This window comes from Bos taurus, chromosome 16 (assembly GCF_002263795.3).
Source record: "Bos taurus isolate L1 Dominette 01449 registration number 42190680 breed Hereford chromosome 16, ARS-UCD2.0, whole genome shotgun sequence".
Taxonomy (NCBI): Eukaryota; Metazoa; Chordata; class Mammalia; order Artiodactyla; family Bovidae; genus Bos; species Bos taurus.
Genome location: NC_037343.1, coordinates 52,558,138 through 52,573,094, shown reverse-complemented (window position 1 = coordinate 52,573,094; position 14,957 = coordinate 52,558,138). Strand labels below are relative to the sequence as shown.

The 14,957-nt window shown below is 50.6% G+C and overlaps 1 protein-coding gene across 2 annotated transcripts in view; it reads left to right on the top strand.

Annotated features, from left to right (window-relative positions):
• KAZN (kazrin, periplakin interacting protein) overlaps positions 1-14,957 on the top strand; it is a 1,332,513-nt gene that overhangs the window by 1,145,305 nt on the left and 172,251 nt on the right. Inside the window, exon 1 of one of the 2 annotated variants that reach the window (XM_024976843.2) lies at positions 14,366-14,779. The exons of the other annotated variant lie outside the window; for it this stretch is intronic. Coding sequence (XP_024832611.1) covers positions 14,572-14,779 — 208 coding nt within the window. The 5' untranslated portion in view covers positions 14,366-14,571. Of the gene's footprint in view, positions 1-14,365; positions 14,780-14,957 lie in introns of those variants that run through there. 2 annotated transcript variants of the gene reach the window in all.

Sequence of the window (14,957 nt, the reverse complement as noted above, 5' to 3'; positions counted from 1 at the left end):
GCATGGTAAGTTCTATGTGAGATAACTGTTAGTACTCTTATTATTCCATTGAACAGGTAAAGAAACTGAGGCTCTGAGAATTTAAGTGATTCCTCCAAGGTCACAAAGTTTCCTCTAGGTTTGCAAGGATTCCCCAAGGGTTGCCCTCTCTCTCCCAGGCTTGACTTAGAACCCTTACAAGCTGGACTTAAAGAGCCTTTACACCCTGCCCACAGTCTCCTCCTCCAACATCAAGCCCTTGCTTCCCACCCAGTACCCTTCCCACCTAACAGAAGCCACCTCGTCTCGGATGTGTGCCCCTGTGTCTGTTACTGCCGCCATACCTTTGTTTAGGCTGTTTCCTCTGCCCAAAATGCTCCCCTCCGCATCTCTGCCCAGCCTGATCTCTGCCCTCAAGACCCTGTGGATATATCTGGTGGGGGGAGCCCCTCCTCTGCACTTCTGGGTGCCTCCTCTTCAGCTGGCCACCTCCCACCCCCATGCCCTCAGAGAGCCAAGGCCACATTTTACACATCCTGGCTTTCTCCCACCCTGCCTAACACGATGCTCAGAGTGCCATCATTTCCAGCATGGGTGACCCTCCCTCTTAGGATCTGGTTCCTAGCCCAGGGCTATTTGGATTCAGCTCAGTTTCTCAACCTCAGCACTACTGATGTTTGGGGCCCAATAATTCTTTGTTGTGGGGACTGTCCTGTGCATCATAGGATGTTTTGCAGCATCCCCAGCCTCTACCCATTAGATGCTGGTAGTAACTCCCCTCTCTCATTGTGACAAACAGAAATGTCTCCAGGCATGGCCCAATGTCCCCTATGGGGCAAAGCTGCCCCACATTGAGAACCAATGATAACCAGAATTTCCCCAGGGGTGGCCAAGATGAGCAAGGGGCGACTTTAGCATGGGAGGGTGCAGAGGGGGAGCCTGAATCCCCCAAACCTACATGCAGGGAGGTCACAGAGACCAGGAAGAGTGGTTGAGATGGTGAATGAGCAGGAGCGTACCCACCTCCTGCCCATCACAGCCAGGTGGAAATGTGGTCCAGCTTTTGCCATATCTTGAAACTCTTCAAAAGAAGCCAGAAGTCCTATCTTTTACATGAAATTCCCTGATTCTTATTTACAAAACAGAAACAGACTCACAGACTTAGAGAATGAATGTACGGTTGGTTACCAGTGGGGAAGAGTTGGAGGGGAGGAATAGACTGGGAGTTTGGCACTGACATGTACACATTGCTATATTTAAAATAGGTAACCAAGGCTTCCCTGGTGGCACAGTGGTAAAGAATCCACCTGCCAATACAGGAGACATGAGTTCTATCCCTGATCCAGGAAGATCCCACATGCCAAGGAGCAGCTAAGCTCATGCACCACAACTACTGAGCCTGCACTTTAAAGCCCATGTCCGGCAACTACTGAAACCAGCGCTCTGTAGAGCCCACGCTCTGCAACAAGAGAAGGAGAAGCAACACTGCAACACTGAAGGAGAAGCCCCCACACTGCAACTGGAGTAGCCCCCATTCACTGCAACTGAAACCTGCACACCAACGAAGACCCAGCACAGCCAAAAATAAATAACTAATAAGAGCTAAGAGTCGGACACGACTGATCGACTTCACTTTCACTTTTGACTTTCATGCATTGAAGGAGGAAATGGCAACCCACTCCAGTGTTCTTGCCTGGAGAATCCCAGGGACGGCGGGGCCTGGTGGGCTGCCATCTATGGGGTCACACAGAGTCGGACTCGACTGAAGCAACTTAGCAGCAGCAGCAGCAGCAGCAGCAAGAGCCTACTGTAAGGGGAAAAAAAAAAAGAATTAAAAAAAAAATTCCCTGTTTCTTGAATGTTGGCAACTAATATGAATTCTTTTTAAAACATGTGGGAAAACCAGAATATGTCTGTGAGTTTTGCAACCTTTCCTATGGACTGAACTTCCATCCTAGAAGCTTCAGGCAGCTCATACCTCTGAGGCCAGAGGGTCCCCATTCTCTCTGCAGTGGTTTATGTCTCAGGCACTATGCACAAACCCCACACTAGGACTCTGGACCACACAGATAGTCTCTGTGCCCACACGGGCTCCTCCAGCCCAATTCCAAAGAAGTGGAAGGTTCTAAATTCCCAAGTGACAGAGAATATGGCAAGTACCCCTGGAAGGGGATCAAGAAGCCTGAGCTCTCATCCAACCCTGGCATTGATTTGCTGCGTGACCTTGAGCAATCATTCGCCCTCTCTGAGCTTCAGTTTCCTCCTCTGTCACATGTTTATAGGATGAAGAAAGAGAAGGCAGGATGAATGCTCTCTGTTCCTGGGACTTAAATGAGTATTTCATCTTGGCAGCACAGAGTCCCAGCTGGCCCCCAGTGCCCAACGGGCATTCTTGTCCTCAGACTGACCTAGGCAGGGACAAGCTGGTTCCACCCACCCGGCTCAGGAATCCTGCATGTCAGAGCGGGGAGTCTGGGTCACCCTGATGGACTCTTTTCTCTGTGCAATTGGGTTATGGATGCTGGAGGTTGTTCCAAGAGTGGAATCCACCATTCTATCACTAGGAAGAGTCAGACTGTTGGCTCTGCTAGTGCCTGTGGCAAAGTTCTGGGTTAGTGAGACCCAGCAGAGCCATAAATTAATAAATAAGGTAATAAATTTTAAAATAAATAAAATAGATAACTAACAAGAGCCTACTGTTAAAAAAAAAAAAAAGAATTTTTAAAAAAGAAAAAAATTCAATCCTGCCACAGGTTCATGGCCATAAGATGGCTCAGGTGGGCAAGCCTGCACGTGGCCCATCTGCAACCCTCGGGCAGTTTCCCAGGGGGCTCTGCAACTGAGAGGAGCCTCCCTTAAGCTGATAGGAGTGGAGGGGTTCTGGGAGATCTTTTTATCCAACCTCCTAATTGTATAGATGGGGGAACTGAGGCCCAAGGTCACCTAGACAACAGAACGAACACTGACATCTCCTGACTCCCTGACCAGTGCTCCTTCTGATCTAGCATCGGGCTATTCCGGAAGTGGGCGCTGGTGAGAAGCACAGAGTGGCAGATAGACAGACACTCAGACAAGCACTGGCTTTGCCTGTCACCAACTGTGGTTTAAGACCAGTGGTTGTGGACTCCATGCTTAGGAGACCTAGGCGGCGGACACACTGTTACCATGTGGGCTGGAATGGGGGTTCTATCACCCGGCCTCCTGATTTTTCCAAAATAAAGCTAAATAGCTGATTTTTTTGGTATAAATTTTCCTCAGTTTTAAATGTTGGCCACTGGTGTTTTAAATGCCTTCTATTGGAGTGCTAGGAAAAGAAAACACATTTATAGGCCATAGCTGGCTCCAGGGCTACCAGTTTGCAACCTCTGCTCGCTTCTCTTACCCTCAGTTTACCCTACTTTAAAATGGGTATCATAACAGGATCCCTCTCTTAAGAGGGCAGTTGAGGGATTAAATGAAATGAAACCACTAGAGGGCCCATCTTACCCCTGGGCCCACAGTGAAAGGCAGCTAGTATTTGTTAAGACACTTTTCACAGGAGAAATGGGAAGGGGCTTGTTAAGTTCAGCACAAGGCAACTGGGAGGTCCTGAGCCAGAACTTGGGATCTTTCCATCAGTCTGCAAACTTGAGCGCTTGTTGCATGCCTCGTGCCATGGGCATGTGTCAATTTAAAACCCTATGGGGAGGGAGGTGGGAGGGGGGGGTTCAGGATGGGGAACACGTGTTCACCCGTGGCGGATTCATGCTGATGTATGGCAAAACCAATACAGTATTGTAAAGTAATTAGCCTCCAATTAAAATAAATAAATTTATATTAAAAAAAAAAAAAAACCTGTCCCCGCCCTGAATTTACAGGGGAGGCAGGGTTGATCTTCATCCCAGGAACCTCAGAACATCCCTCCAATGGGCCTCTCATCCGAGAGAAACATCCTACTTTTAAAGGTCGGGTCTTTAAAAACAAAAAGAATGCAGCTCTTTTTACATTAGAAACATATTTCTGCTTGTTTATTTCAATGAGAAACTTCACGGGGAAAATGACTGTCCTTCCTACATATCTGTTCAACAAATCTGCCTCCCAAAAACAAGTGCCAAAGATATTAAAAGGACAATTCTGGGAAAAGAAGAATTTAGAATAAGTTCTAATTAGTCCCTGTGGGATTAGGGGCCATGGACAATTTCTACCCTGAGAACCTAGAGACCAGGGCCTAAGGTTACATCCTGATGTCCAGGGTGCAAAACGTTCTTCCTCCTTGGCTTGGCCCACACAGGGGCCGCTGGGGGCAGCGTCAGGCCCATTCCTGGCTTTGCTGGAGGCCTTGCAGCCACAGAACCCTTTATCTGCTGTGCGGTGCTGACTTAGGCTGTGCGAGCTCTGCCTACAGGGTGGGAGAAGCCTGGAGTCGGCTCTGGCTGAGCAGGCAGGTAAAGCCCATAATTACAGGAAAGCAGCCTGGGGCATGTGTGGACAGGCCTCCTGGAGCCCAGGCAGGTGGCCTCCCAACTAGGGAGGGCCCCAGGGTTCACACTCTGCGTGCAAAAAGCCATCGGGGTGGGGGAGGGGTAGTTATGTAACCGCGGTGTGTGTGTGTGTGTGTGTGTGTGTCTGTGTCTGTGTCTGTGTGTGTGTCTGTGTTAGTCGCTCAGCCGTGTATGATTCCCTTCTCTGTCCATGGAATTCTCCAGGCAAGATCACCCAAGTGGGTCATACAGCCACTGAAAAACTGGCGCTACACTCCACAGCCTCATTCCTCCCCACCCACTCAGAAGGACATGAAGAACTAGCACTCCTTGCTCCAGGCAACGGCGGTGGCCCTCACCTTTATCAGCGTCAGGGTTACCTGGAGAGGGCTGTTGAAAGACTTGTCAGGCCTCACCCCAGGAATTTCTGACTCAGGAGGTGGGGGTGGGGAAAAGGATTTACATTTCTCAAAAATGCACAGGAAGGGTGCTGATACAGCTGGTTCAGGGACGCCACTTTGAGAACCACTGCTGTAGGGCTTTCTGAGGTCAGTCTACTTGGGCCCCTGATTTGCTGTGTGTCTCTAGGCAAATATCTGAGCCTCTCTGGACTTTTTTTTTCCCCCCTCAGAGGGAGAAGCCAGCTTTTTCTTTGAACAGATAAACCCCACCTCGATGTTGAGATGCCTAATTACTGTTTGCAGGTAGCTCAGAGATGGTTGGATGGCATCACCGACTCAATGGACATGAATTTGAGCAAGCTCGGGGAGATGGTGAAGGACAGGGAAGCCTGGTGTGCTGTAGTCCATAGGGTTGCAAAGAGTTAGACATGACTGAGTGACTGAACAACAGAGACCTTCACGGGAAAGATCCAGGCCTTTGCACAAGGGTCTTTCTCCATGGTTCCAACTTGCTTGTGGCCACTGTGACAGCAGTTGCTTTAGGAGAGATTGGCACCTTAAACCTTAAAGAGACAGGCCATGCCAGGATCTCTCGCCCTCAGTTCTCCTGCATGCACAAATCTTGAAGCTGTTTGCTAGCCTGGGCTTTGGGACAATTTTGTTTCCCTGGGGAAGGACTCATCACTGCCCCAGAGATAAGGCCTCTGCAGCACAGACAGTCATAATCAAAGTCATAATCAAAGCCAGCTTTTTCTTTGAACAGATAAACAGATAAATCAACAGATAAACAGATAAATCAAAGCCAGCAATTCTCCTGTCTCATCTGAATATCCAGGTTGACTACACTCAGGGACCTTCCCCATAGTATCTAAGACAGGAGTAGACTCATGGCACATGTGGGTGGACCCAGTGAAATAAACAAGGAAATAAGCAAATGGTTCCCTAACTGAACCGGCCCTGCAGCCCGGCTATCTGTTTGGCCTTCTGCAGTTACGTGGGCTTTCCTACCCCTGGTCTCTTTTGTTCTTCACAGGACAGTTGTGGAGAGACAGGCAAGTGTTCTTATCCCCATTTCACTGGTGGGGAAACTGAGGCCCCAGGAAGGTGGTCTGACTTGCCCAACTCTGAAAGAGCAGTGTAGAACTCCATGCCGCAGACCCTTGCAAGCTCTCCCAAGTCTAATTGGTGTTCTTTTCCATGTTCTAAGAGCCATTCTGCAGATAATTGCTGTGGAGATGAAGCTGGGAGAGGGGTGATCTAGGAATCCAGGTCCTTCCTGTTTCCAGGAAGGGAGAACACTTTCTTCTTGGCTTCCCAGGTGGCACTAGTGGTAAAGAACCTGCCTGCCAGTTCAGGAGATGGAGGAGACAAGGACTCGATCCCTGGGTCAGGAAGATCCCCTGGAGAAGGAAATGGCCGCCCACCATGTGGTGTCACATGCTGGTAGACCCCGGGTGCCCGTGGCACGCTAACCTGCATGGTGCTTTACAGCCGGAGCTCAGGACGGTGCCTAGCACATGGTTGGTACACAGTCAGTGTTTGTTGAGTCAATGATTGAATAAACGAAGACAGACATGGTTGAAATACTGAGTCTAAACTTACCAGCTGTGTGATCTTAGACAAAGCCTTCCACCTATCTAAGCCTCGGTTTCTTCAACCGTTTTAAGATCAGAAAAATGATAATTTTTATAATAATACAAAATAGTGGCATAATAATTAAGAAAACTGGCTCTGGAGGCAGAATTGCCTGCTTGTAACTCCTGGCTTCATCCTATTGTACTGTGTGACTTCAGGCAAGCTACAGAAACTCTCTGTTCCTTGGCTTCCTCACTGATAAAATGAGGATTGTGAGAGTACTTACACAGTGTTGTGAGAATTAAAATGAACTAATATGTATAAAGTGCTCCATCTAATATTATGCGTGCCTGGGTGCTCAGTCACTTCAGTCATGTCCAACTCTTTGCAACCCTGTGAACTGTAGCCCACAAGGCTCCTCTGTCCATGGAATTCTCCATATTGAAATGGGTTGCTATTTCCTTCTTCAGAGGATCTTCCCAACCCAGGGATTGAACACTTCTCCTGCATTGCAGATGGATACTTTACCCACTGAGCCACCTGAGAAGCCCAACCAAATACTATAAATAACCCTTAACAATGATGATTCTATCTGTGCGCCAATAAATTAAATTGTAACATTGAAGTAATGAGAATGACTCACTGGACATGAGTTTGAACAAACTCAGGGAGATAGTAAAGGACAGGGAAGCCTGGTATGCTGCAGTCCATGGGGTCACAGAGTCAGACATGACTTAGCAACTGAACAATAATGAGTACATAGCAGAGTGCCTGGTACAGAGGTGGAAGGGCTCAGTAAACATTATTCTTTATTTTAAAATTAATTAATTAATTAATTTGGTTGCATCACGTCTTAGAGGCAGCACTTGAGGTATCTTGGTTGCATCCTGTGGGATTTTTGCTGCAGCACAGGGACTCCCTGATTGTGGCACGTGGACTCGTTGCTCTGGTGCATGTGGGATCTTAGTTCCTTGACCAGGGATCAATCATGCAGCCCCCTGCGTTGCAAGGCAGATTCTTAACCACTGGACTACTGGGGAAGTCCCAGTAAACATTATTCTTATCTTGGGCACTCACTGGCCCACAGCCTCTGTGTCTCTTGACTCACACATAGGACACGGAGACATGGGGCCTGAAAATTGTGGTGGTGAACCTAGTGGTCCTGTTCCCAGGAACCAACAGCCCCAGTTGAGGACCCCAGTTGAGGAAGGGGAAGTACTGCCAGTGGTCACTGGGGGCAGCAGAGGCCCCATCCCCAGATGCCTGCTGAGGGTTCCCTGAAGTTTTCCTGACTTCAGGAGTTAATCATGGAAGGGTTGATCATTCCACTATGCCCACAATTCTCCATAACCCTGTGGTGCAAGGTATTCTACCAGAGAACACCCCTCATTTCTGAGGGTTAGAATCCCAACCCCGCGTTTACCAGCCACATCACCTGGGATAAGTCCCTTTGTCTTCCCTAAACTTCAGTTTTCTCATCTGGGACATGGGGATAGGGTGCAGGGTTGAATGAGCTAGAAAGGACAGTCCCTGGGATGAAGTAAGGGCTCAGTCAATGACATTGTTACCAAGGTAGCTTGATGGTTATTAGCCCAGACTCTGCAGCCAGACTACATTAAGCTTGAGTCCTGCCTACATCACTTAATGGCTGTGTGCCTTTGGGTAAATGACTCAACTTCTGTGTCTGTTCGTAAAATTTGTAAAATGAGGATGATAATAATAGTACATATAATTCTCAGAATTGTTGGGAAGGTTATATAGTAAGCACTATGTAAATGTTTGCCAATATTATTATTAGAAGTCATAGTATTTTGATGTTATTGTTATTTATTCTGAATGCTGTGTGTGTTCAGTTGCTAAGTCATGTCCAACTCTTTGGGACCCCATAGACTGTAGCCCACCAGGCTCCTCTCTCCGTGGGATTTTCCAGGCAAGAATACTGGAGTGGGTTGCCATTTCCTTCTCCAGGGAATCTTCCAGACTCAGGGATCAAACCCATGTCTCTTGCGTCTTCTGAATTGGCAGGCAGATTCTTTACCACTTGAGCCACCCGGGAAGCCCAATGATCCTGAATAAGCTGCAACATTTCAACTTTCTGTAGAAACCTCTCTGTTTGATAAGAACTTGCTCAAAAGAGCCTTAGAGAAAATGGGAGAGATGTGGCTTCTGGATGAGGAAGGAATTTTTCCTTTTGGTGCAATTCAGAATCTAATTTGGGATACACGATGGTCTGACAGGCAGGGCACGGAGGCCAGCTGTACTTGGTGAAAACACTTCAATGTCTGGATCTGGGATAAGCATCTGCCTCCAGGGCAGGTCCTTTGGAAACCTCCAGAGAGGATCAAGATCCTCGACAGGTCGTTTGGGGCCCAGGAAAGATCAGCAAAGGTATCGGTGATCCCATGACAGGCACACAAAAGTCTCCAGCCAAGAAGGCCTCCCCAGGACAGATGGCAGGATGGACAGGGGGTAAAATCCTCCAGCCTCCAAGGGCTGAGGTCTAAGAAGGTTTGAGGGGAAAATACCAGTCTAATCCTTCCCACTGCACCTGTGCCCCAGGGTCCTACGGGGATGGCCAAGTGAAGAAGATATTGGTACCATCCCCACGGTGGCCTTGGCCACAGAGGCATCCTGGGGCCTGCTGGAAGGACTTCTGTGAAATAGATCACAAGCTGCAGATCTCCATGGAGATAGCAGAGTGCTTATCTGGCTCAAAAGCAAAAGACACGTCGCTCTGGCCTCCTCCAGCCATGTCTTCAAGCTCACTTTTTTGAGGGTTTATTTTGTACAAAGCACCATTCAGGGCTTCCCCGGTGGCTCAGTGGTAAAGAATCTACCTGCCAATGCAGGAGATGTGGGTTCGATCCCCGAGTCAGAAAGATCCCCTGGAGAAGGAAATGACAACCTGCTCCAGTATTCTTGCCTGGAGAATCCCATGGACAGAGAAGCCTGGCGGGCTACAGTTCATGGGGTCACAAAAGAGTTGGATGCAACTTAGCGATGACAACAACAAGCACCATTCAGAGCTCTGCATGTCCAAAAACCTCCTACCACAACCCTGCAAAGTAATGACCACAATCACCTCCATCTGACAGATGAGGAGCCCAAGGCTTCTGGGCTAAAATCGTGTGTTCTAGATTGTACACTCGTGTGTGTCAGAGCTGGGATTTGAGTCCTGGTCTCTCTGCCTCCAGAGAATGTGTCCCCAGCCTCCGGGGGTGTGCAGCATCCCGGATGGCCTTCACGGATCCTTGCCTCCTGGTGGTCACACTGTCTTGTCACCCCTCCCATCCACCTAGTGATTCCCTTCTAATGAACAGAACAGGGGAAAGGTGATGGATGCCATGTTCAAGATTAAGTTACAGCGTCAGACAAAAAAGGAGAAATACCTTATGACATCCCTTATATGCAGAATCTAAAACCATGAGACAAATGAACTTATCTACAAAACAGAAACTGACTCACAAGCTTAGAGAATGAACTTATGGTTGCCAGGGAGGAAGGACGGAGGAAGAGACAATTAGGAAGTTTGTGATCAGCATGTACACACTGCTATATTTAAAATGGGTAACCAACAAGGACCTGCTGTATCGCATAGGGAGAACTCTGCTCAGTGCCAAGTGGCACCTGGATGGGAGGGGAGTTTGGGTGAGGATGGACACGTGGATATATATGGCTGAGTCCCTTTGCTGTCCATCTCAAACTATCACAACATTGTTAATTGGCTAGACCCCAATACAAAATAAAAAGTATTGTTTTAAAAATTAGGTTACAGAGACAGCAGTCTCCATCTTGTGCATGCCCTCTCTTGCTCTTTCCTGGAGCCCAAGGTGGAAGCAAGCTGCAATTTTTCGAGAAGATCTACAGCTCTATGGCCAAGAATGGAGCCACTGAGCTCCACTGAGCTCAGTGGTGGCTTTACCACTGAGCCACCAGGGAAGCCCTGAACGGTGCTTCATACAAAGTAAACCTTCAAAAAAGTGAGCTTGAAGACATGGCTGGAGGAGGCCAGAGCGACATGTTGTGGCTTCAGGGCCCAGAGCCAAGGAGGTGTGGAGGGTCTCAGTCCAACACAAGAAACTGAGTCTTGCTAGGGAGTAGTTGCTCCCCAAGGAGAGCCCTAAGTTGAATGGAGCCCTGGCTGACACCTTGCCGGCAGTCTACCCAGAAGCCCTAAACCTGAGGCACCCAGCTAGGCCACCCTGGTCTCCTGACCCACAGAAACTGACAGATAATAAATGCTTGTTGTCTCAAGCCTCTGCAATTTGGGGTGATTTGTCCCGCAGCAATAGATAACGAATACACTTGCTATCACTACTAGCAACACACACAAAACACACATACCCCCACAGCCACCATGAGAAGGATTAAAACAGACCCACTCACCCATATTAGGCAGAGCTGGGAACACCCTCCTCTGCTAATCCAGCCCTTCGTTTTGCTTTTGCTGGTGAGGGCGCTTAGATGCAGAGACAGAAGGACCCTTTTCCACAGGTACACACAGCTAGGGGATTACTACCAAGGTCTCCAGACTCCAGGAATTCACGAGGGTGTTACAGACAAAATGGTGCAGTCTTGAGAATCCACTGTTGCTACCTTCTCTTAGTGCCAGGTGTTTGAAGAGAGTAATTTTGGCTGGAAGATATCAGTTAAACCTCTTCTACAAATACTAAAGACATAGTCAAGAAAAAAAAACCCTCAAAAATTCCAGTGGATTCAAATATTCAACTTCAAGCAGATATTGAATATAGTGGGGTTTTAAATATAAGATTTCTGGGTTCTGTTCCTTAAGTCAAATATATCTTGTCACATCTCTTGCTCCTGTGATCTAAAGGAAGTTTCCTTGGGAATGAAGAGGCGCTGTGAATGGGAATTGCACTGACCCCTGATGTCCCTGATCCCCAGCCTCTGTTTTCTTTGGTGGTGCCCTGTTGGCCTGAGGTCAGGGTCATGGGGACACTGTCTGGCCTCAAAGCTTTTAACTAGAGCAGCCTCCCAACCCTTGGGCTGGGTTGCCAATCCCCACCCCCACCCCCCCTACTTTGAATTCTCACTATGCCTTTGCTCCTTATGAGTAGTCAGGAGGACTGGAGGGGACAATTCCTATAGCCTTTCTCCTCACCCAAAATCCTCCTTTCCCACTGCCTTACAGAGGCTGGACACGGTGTACCCAGAGGGACAGAGAGAGCCAAACCTCAGGCCCAGCTGTCTCCAACATCAATTCTCAGCATCCCCCAGGCAGGCCAGCAGGTCTTCTAGGAGAAGGCCCAGCTACATAATTTGTGGGTCCCAATGCAAAATGAACGTGTGAGGCCCCTAGTTCAAAACTAATTTAAGAATGTCAAAGTGATGACAAAACCCCAGTGCAGGGCCCTTCTGCAAGGCGGCACATTCAGAAGCCAGCCAGGTCTTGGAGTCTTCAATGCAAACCACCCTGGAGGTACCATTCCTGGAAAACGGGCTGTCATTCCCTGGCTCCCGCATTTCCTGTTGCAGAGTTAAGCAGAAATGTCTCCTGAGCCCAGGACATCCTCATAATCAGAAACATACCTCGAAGAGGAAAGACCTCCCACTCAAGGCAGATGGATGGTTTTCTGGAAGGCTGCAGGCTGCCGCTGCTGTCACAGATTTGCCTGCTAGTAGAGTTGTGAACAGGGAGACAGAGAGGCTGAAGTTGACTAGGGGAGGCCTGGGTCATCAGAAAATCCCAGAAAGTGAGGGCAGGTAGGCCCAAATGCCATATGAAGTCCTAGTCCTGAGTGTGTGGGACACACACACACACACATGAGCCAGGCCAAACTTTGCTGAGAAAGGAGAGCAGCAGAAACTCCCCAGGGTTGGGAGCTTGAGAAATAGCTTGGATCATTGAAACGTCAGTAGCAAACATGTGCAGACTCTAGAAGACCAGTGAGCACCTGTGGCCAGTGAGCCAAACAGAAACTTCTAGACATATTGACCTCGTTGTTCTTTCTCCTCTTTCTTCTTAGGTTTTAAAAAGTTGCCAATATTTCAAACTTAGGTTTCACATCAAAATTCACATTCCTAGTAGCTCCAGAAAAAACGAACAAAAAATGGAACCTCTGGTAATGCTGGAGCCAAATTCCTGTATGATAACCATCTACTGCCTCCTCTAACTCTAACCCTAACCCTCCTGTTTGCCACAGTCCCTGCCACTCCCTAAGGTCTCCCTGACATTGAATCCAAGTAGCAAGTGCTCATATCCGTGCTTGTACTGCTGTGTCCTCCTTACGAAGTGAAGAGGGAAGTGAATGTTTCTGTGAAAAAAGGGAAAAATAGGAGACTGACCAAGAGTTCCATGTACTTCAAGAAATATGGGAAAGAGCGTGTTTCTTTGTAGAAGAGAAGAACCTCCCTATGAGTTTAATATGCAAAGACTTTCTAAGTAAAAAGAACAACCTAAATGCCTTATAAAGCACACCAAAGCAGTCCCTGTTGTCCCTTCTCCCTCAGTCCAAAACAGAGTCTCCAGGACCAGATGTCTCCAGAATGAAAGACCCTCCCAGCTTCTCCTCCCATGAGGGCTCAGAGTGATCTTTCTTTTGTTCTGTTCTGCCATTTTTCCCAGCAAAGGCAGAGGACATGGGGGATTCCCAGCATCTCTTGTCACTTGGTATGGGGTCAGTTTCCCTCTCCCAGAGCGGTATGGGCGTTTAACCCCATGGATGGTTTTCTTCCCCAGTTGGGAGCATCACTAAGATTTTATGTACCTGTCCGCTCTCCACTGAACAGCCGGGGGTTCCATTAGACAGGGCCAGAGGATCTGAGGCAGCCAGACTTGTACCGGGTAGGGGCGGGGTGGAAATTTGGTTCCCATCACTGGTCAGAGAGCCATATGCCAGGACCTAGAAGTTCCCAGAGCTCAGGTGTGGGCCAGTGGAATCCATAGGTGACTGAGCCAGGTCTGGAGGAACTGGGGTGCATGCTGCCTGGAGCGGGAGGCTGAGGACACCAGAGAAAGTGTGTGACTCCTCACCCAGCCAGGTAGCCTCACCTTCCCATGTCTATGGGACCTGCCTCCTGGGGCTGTAAGGAGATAATTAGTCCTTCTAAAGAGTATCATAATCCCCAGATCAAAGGGGGTTCAGAGCTGCTGGGTTCACTTTACAGCGAACTCCGCCAGCCACGGGAGCACCCACTGGAGGGGGTGGGCTCGGATTTGCAGCCCCTTTAGTGTGTCACCTCCTACAGAGCTTGGCTGGCCTAATAACCCACAGGGCAGGGCCCCAGACCCTGGTCTTCCCTGGAACCGCTTCACTTGCCACATGCCCCCCTCCCCACCCACCAGAGGGGAGTTCATACCTAGTACTGATGATGGGTGGGAAGTCCTGATGTCCCATTTTATAGATGGAGAAGCTGAGATGGAGGATTGAGGTGCAGACATAGGGTCCCCTGCCAGTGCTTCCTCACGGCTATGGGCCGTATCAGTTTTCCTCCCCATTGGCACAAGCCCTTGCGCTCAGTACTGCGTGCACTTAAAGCAGGACGGGCCGCACAGTCCAGGTGAGTGAAGGAAGTGTCCCAAAGGGCCCACCCCTTTTCCTGCCTGCTTTTCCGCCCTCTCCCGGCCACTTGCTGGGACTTCAGCTCTCCGGCAAGGCTGTCCCAAGGGTGTCAGAAAAGTAGAGAGACACATGCAGGCTGGGCTACCTGGATTCAGGCCTGTCACTCCCAAGCGCTGTGACACTGCCCTTCTTTCGAAACCTGAGTTTCTCTAGGAATGACCATGCTGGGAACGTATTGAGTGGCCAGGGTCCGGCGCACCAAGGGGCGTCGCGGCGCTCTGCCCGGCCTTGGGGCGAGTCTGGGCGTCGCGGAGGGGCCGGGGGCGGGGTCGGGGGCGGGGCGAGCGGCGGTGCTCGCCAGCCCGGAAGGAGCGGGAGGAGGAGCCGCGGGAGTGAGAGTCGTTCCCACGTGAGAGACTCGGCGGCCGAATTCCTCGCGTGCGGCGGCAGCGGACAGCCGGGCGTCCGGCCGGACGGAGAGCCCTGGTCCGGCTCGCGCGGGCCGCCGGGCGGGCGGCCGGGGCGGCGCTCGGCTGCGCCCCGATGCGGCGACGACCCCGCGGGCTGTGAGCCCGGCGCCCGCTGTCGGAGCCCCCCCGCGCCGCCGCGGGCAGCGCCCCCCGGGCACGCGGCATGCGGGCCGCCGACTCTGGCACCTGGGAGCGCGTCCGCCAGCTCGCGGCGCAGGGCGAGCCGGCGCCTTCCTGCGGGGCAGGGGCCGGGCCGGCGCGCCCCCCGGGGCCCGCAGTCTGCGAGCCGAGTGCGGACGCGGCGGGATCGAGCGATCGGCCCCGCGCCGGGGCACCCTCAGCTCGAGCGGATGGCGACTACAGCCAGCCGGGTAGGTGCGCGCCGAGAAGGGAGGGCGCCGCGGCCGCAGGCCGGGGAGCGCCGGGCCGGGCGCGCGGGGGCGCTCCCGACCGGGATCCGGCAGCCGCTGGTGGCAAAGTTCTCGCCGCACCCGGAGCCCCGAGCGCCGGCCGGGGTGCAGGAGGAGACGCGCGGGACGCGGAGTTAGT